The sequence below is a fragment of the Poecilia reticulata genome, unplaced genomic scaffold, assembly GCF_000633615.1.
Source record: "Poecilia reticulata strain Guanapo unplaced genomic scaffold, Guppy_female_1.0+MT scaffold_181, whole genome shotgun sequence".
Classification (NCBI taxonomy): Eukaryota; Metazoa; Chordata; class Actinopteri; order Cyprinodontiformes; family Poeciliidae; genus Poecilia; species Poecilia reticulata.
The window spans coordinates 587,286-592,352 of record NW_007615018.1 but is presented as its reverse complement, the minus strand read 5'-3'; the positions used below and the strand labels follow the sequence as shown (position 1 = coordinate 592,352).

Sequence of the window (5,067 nt, the reverse complement as noted above, 5' to 3'; positions counted from 1 at the left end):
GGTCTGCAGTGATCGATCAGGTCGGCAGTGGTCGATCGGGTCTGCAGTGGTCGATCGGGTCTGTAGTAATCGATCGGGTCTGCAGTGATCGATCAGGTTTGCAGTGGTTGATCGGGTCGGTAGTGATCTGGCCGATTTGCAGTCAGACTCTCAGTCTGTGTGGAGCATGTTTCCTGTGTGATGTTGTGTTTTAGTGCTGATCAGGATTCCAGATGTTTCTGTCGTCTCTCAGGTTGAGACCAGGAGCAGCTTCAGCCTGAACTTCTGTTAGTTCCTCTTCAGCTTCCTGCTTTAGTTTGTTCTGCTGCTCCGTTATCGGCTCCGTGAGAAGGATGGCGAACTCTTCATGTTTGGAACAAAACAAGCCGATAAAAACAGCGGGTCATCTCACCGCCACGACTTTTACATCCTGCTTCAGCAGGGCAGGAGCTGAAAGTCATCAGTCTGTTGTCATGGGAACCAGGTATCAGCGAGCGTTTCCGTGGAGAGCGGACGAGTCGCAGATATCTTGCTGGACTCGCGTCAGTCCGTCGGGCCTCGTCCCGTCCTGCTGATCCGATCCGCTGGACGGATGTTCTGAATGGCGACACCAAGTCCAACTGCAACGAGTTACTCATTAAATATTTCAAACCACAAACTAAAGGCTGCTGGGTTTAAAGCTTATAAAATAGAACATGAAACACTTCAACATTTCAAAAGTGAAGCTCATTCTTTAGAATTATTATACAAAGTGAATTTTTTAAGCCTTTAAAAAGACTCAGAAGATCAGAACATAAGAGTAATAAAAAATTCTATTTTAAATCTTTTTTTATTTAATAATTGGACTGGGCTCTTTTTGCAAATGCAGTGTGGCACAACGATCGAGCCACACGAGTTAATTAACCCTGAACACCTGCAGAGGTCCACTGGGTCAGCACGAAATCAGACAAAAAGAAATACTTCTGATGCCAGTTTAACTGGCTGTCAACAGGATAGTTTTTATTCTCATATTATTGTTTTACAGTCGGCTGCTATGGTAACCAGGTGAGGAACGCAGTGTTCATGGTCTTCACCTGGGCCTTCACAGGCTGATCAGCTTTACACGTTTGTAAGGAAATTATCAACAAATATTAAACTGATAAAATACTGAAAGAAAAATATACAAAATACTTAACATTAAAAACATTTTTATATTTATTTGAATATATATTTATTTTAATGTCAAATAAACTCCGGACATTTTATTTTTGTTTTTTACATATATAGTTTTCTTGCCTCTGTTTAAATTTAAATGTTTTTTTTCTGGATGGATTTTTTTCTGCACCTTGGCGCCCTCTGCTGGCCGAAGTGGCTCGTCGCGTCCTCTTTTACGGCACAGCCTGCCTGTTTACGGCCATCCACCAACATGGCGGCAGCGGCACCGGTGGATTCTCCGGAGAGCAGAGACAATTCGGCACCAGGAGCGGAGGGAGGTTCGAGTCCGGGTCCGGTTCCGGATTCCCCGGTGTGTCTCATCGTGCTGGGCATGGCGGGTTCCGGAAAGACCACCTTTGTCCAGGTGAGGCAGCGCGTGACAGCTCCGCATCCACGCGCGAACCCCTCAGCAGCAGCACAGGCTGGGTTTCATCTGGGCCGTGTTCTCGACCGGTTCCGCCTGGGAACAGGTCCGACAGGTTCGAGTCCCGTTAGACCCGGTGACGCTCTGCTTCTGGTATTCAGGTTCGGTTCGGTTCTGATGTTTCCGCCCTCAGTGGACTCATAGAAGAGCTGCACTGAGTTCTGTAGAACCACCAGAACCTCAGCAGCTTCTACATTCTGCTCGTTTTCAGAACAGGTTCTGATCCAAACCAGCTGCTGATCAGCGCATTGGTTACCGGATTGCCTGGTTACCAGGTTGCCTGGTTACCAGGTTGCCTGGTTACCGGATTGCCTGGTTACCAGGTTGCCTGGTTACCGGGTTGCCTGGTTACCAGCCTGTGTTTGTGCCTGCAGAGACTGACGGCTCACCTCCACGCCCAGAACTCGCCTCCTTACGTCATCAACCTGGACCCGGCCGTGCACGAGGTTCCGTTTCCGGCCAACATCGGTGAGCTCTGGCTTCCGGTTCTGCCTGGTTCCGGTTCTGGACGGTGTCCCCTGTCCTCAGCCTGTCCTCTGTCCCTCAGACATCCGGGACACAGTGAACTACAAGGAGGTGATGAAGCAGTACGGACTGGGCCCGAACGGCGGCATCGTCACTGCGCTAAACCTGTTTGCCACGCGATTCGACCAGGTGACCCGACCCGGTCCAGAGTACCCGGTTCTGCTATCACCTCTGATCAGACCCGGTTCGGTACAAGAACTTTTGATTGGATCTGGATCTGCTCCTGAAAGGGTTTCTGTGTTCTGGTGTCATTCAGGTGATGCAGTTCATCGAGAAGAAGCGTCAGAACCACCGGTCGGTACCAGCTGCTCCTGACCAGTGTACCGGTTCTGTTTGGGTCCAGAACCTGAAGTTCTGCTGCTGATGTCTCCGCAGGTTCGTCCTGATCGACACGCCGGGTCAGATCGAAGTCTTCACCTGGTCGGCATCAGGAACCATCATCACAGAGGCTCTGGTGGGTTCTGGCTCTGGTGGGTCCTGGTTCTGGCCCGGCCCGGTTCTGACCCAGAGCTGTTTGTGTTCTCCAGGCGTCCTCGTTCCCCTGCGTGGTCGTCTACGTGATGGACACGTCCCGCAGCGTCCACCCCGTCACCTTCATGTCCAACATGCTGTACGCCTGCAGGTACCGACCCGGTTCTGGTTCTAGAAAACACTCTGAGCTTTTAAGTTTAGAACCAGGACCAGACGTTCTGGGTCAGATTGTTCTGGAACCTGTTGGAACTGAAACAGCCCTGATAATCATCAGCTGATTTAGTGATCGATTAATCCTTAAAGCTGCAGTAACTTCTAGAAAAATGAGACGTAATCTGATAAAAGAAAATCAAACTCTTCTGCCGGTTCTAACTAAACAACCAATCAGAGCCAGGAGGCGCTGTCAATCATGCCTGTGTATCTGCTTCCCTTCCCCATGCTCTGTCTCATAAACTGTGACAACATTGATACACATTTTTATAAAAGTTGCAAAGTTTTAGTTTAGACTAAAAGAATCCATGTGAAACATTTAATTTGAAAATCCTTTTCCTGTTCATCAGTTCCCTGAGGSTGCGTTCACACTGCAGCCTGAAGTGACCCAATTCCGATTTTCACACTGCCAGTAAATGCTTCCTGCATGTGATCTGCAGTCTGAACGGCCAAACGACCTGAAGTGTCCCGCATGCGCAGTAGAGGGCGCCATAGCGTCAGCGTTCTCAGTGTTCAACCAACCGCCATGAGAAGAAGAAGAAGAGCTCAGTGTTTACGGAAGTAAACATGGAGGCTAACGGTGTAGCTTAGCTTATATATTTGAAGTTGTTATCCGGCCGGAGCAGCAAATTAACAACTTAATCCTCATATAATCCGTCATGGTTGTTGTTTTTCTTCCCGCTTGTGCATCAGGAGCAGAATAGTGAGATTTGTTGAGAATCAGTGACGTTCAGTTCGGATGAAAGCGGCCTGAACGTTACGGTCGCATTTGAATCGGATACGTATCGGATATGGATCACATTCTGAAAGAATCCGACCTGAGCTGCTCACACTGCCATGAAGAGATCGGATCCAGGTCGCATCACGTCAGAACAATCAGAACTGGGTCACTTCAGGCTGCAGTGTGAGAGGAATCCTGTTGTTGGATGTCAGGCAGTAAAATGTTTAATACATATAAAAGAAGCTGAAGCAGTTGAATAAAAACATCTGCAGTTCCTGATGTGAACCAGCAGAGGGCGCTGCAGGACCAGATTAAACTCATTCCAGAGCAGGTGCTTTGGGTTCTGGTTCAGATCGGGTTCTGATGGTCTCTTCTCTCTCCCAGCATCCTCTATAAGACCAAGCTGCCCTTCATCGTGGCCATGAACAAGGTCAGCTGCTTCCTGGTGGTTGATGTTGTTGTGACCTCCTGTCGACCCCATGTTGACCTTTGACCTCTGGCTGCAGACGGACATCATCGAGCACAGCTTCGCCGTGGAGTGGATGCAGGACTTCGAGGCGTTCCAGGACGCTCTGAACCAGGAGACGTCCTACGTCAGCAACCTGACCCGGTCCATGAGCCTGGTTCTGGACGAGTTCTACACCAGTCTGAGGGTACGGACCGGACCAGACCCAGACGGTCCGATTTGTGGTTCTTTAGGCCCGACTAATGTTTGGGCTGTGTGACAGGTGGTGGGCGTTTCCGCGGTGACGGGAAGTGGGCTGGACCAGCTGTTCACTCAGGTGGAGGAGGCAGCCGAGGAGTACCACAGGTGAGTCAGAACCCAGTCAGAACCTACACAGGTCCAGTTGGTTCTAGTTCAGTTTGTTCTGGTCGGGGTCAAAGGTCGGGATCTGATGGTCTCATCTCTTCAGGGACTACCGGCCGGAGTATGAGCGTCTGCGGCAGCAGCTGGTGAGTCCTGGCTCCTGTTTTGCTCTGTCCCGGTTCTGGTTCTGGTTGTGAACGGTCTCCTGTCCACCAGGTGGCGGCGCAGAGCAGGAAGCAGCAGGAGCAGCTGGAGCGTCTCAGGAAGGACCTGGGGGCGGTGGACATGTCCCCTGCCGCGTCCGCAGGTAGAGGACAGAACTGCCCCACAGGACGGCCCGGTTCTGGTCCGGTTCTAACRCGCTTCTTCCTGTCGCAGAGGAAGCCGATGTCGCTGGGCCCAGCGACCTCATCATGACCCGCGGTAACCGTGACGACAGCGAGGAAGAGGCAGACGACACGGACGACATCGACCACTCCGGTGAGAAAACAACAAGAGCTGAGTGTTCCCAACGTTGCCAAACGTTACGGAGTGTTCCTATCGTTACGGAGCGTTCCTAACGTTACGGAGCATTCCTAACGTTCCCAAACGTTACTAACGTTCCCAAACGTTACTAATGTTCCCAAACGTTACTAACGTTCCCAAACGTTACTAACGTTACGGAGCGTTCCTAACGTTACGGAGCGTTCCTATCGTTACGGAGCGTTCCTATCGTTACGGAGCGTTCCTAACGTT

General features: G+C 50.6%; 1 protein-coding gene across 1 annotated transcript in view; it reads left to right on the top strand.

The window, feature by feature from the left end:
* Positions 1–1,384: 1,384 nt before the first annotated feature.
* gpn1 (GPN-loop GTPase 1) overlaps positions 1,385–5,067 on the top strand; it is a 4,788-nt gene continuing 1,105 nt past the window's right edge. The window contains exons 1-12 of the mRNA XM_008402090.2: positions 1,385–1,537; positions 1,972–2,065; positions 2,145–2,251; positions 2,379–2,416; positions 2,498–2,576; positions 2,650–2,744; positions 3,909–3,954; positions 4,031–4,177; positions 4,253–4,335; positions 4,439–4,478; positions 4,549–4,639; positions 4,711–4,812. Coding sequence (XP_008400312.1) covers positions 1,385–1,537; positions 1,972–2,065; positions 2,145–2,251; positions 2,379–2,416; positions 2,498–2,576; positions 2,650–2,744; positions 3,909–3,954; positions 4,031–4,177; positions 4,253–4,335; positions 4,439–4,478; positions 4,549–4,639; positions 4,711–4,812 — 1,075 coding nt within the window. The remainder of the gene's footprint in view (positions 1,538–1,971; positions 2,066–2,144; positions 2,252–2,378; positions 2,417–2,497; positions 2,577–2,649; positions 2,745–3,908; positions 3,955–4,030; positions 4,178–4,252; positions 4,336–4,438; positions 4,479–4,548; positions 4,640–4,710; positions 4,813–5,067) is intronic.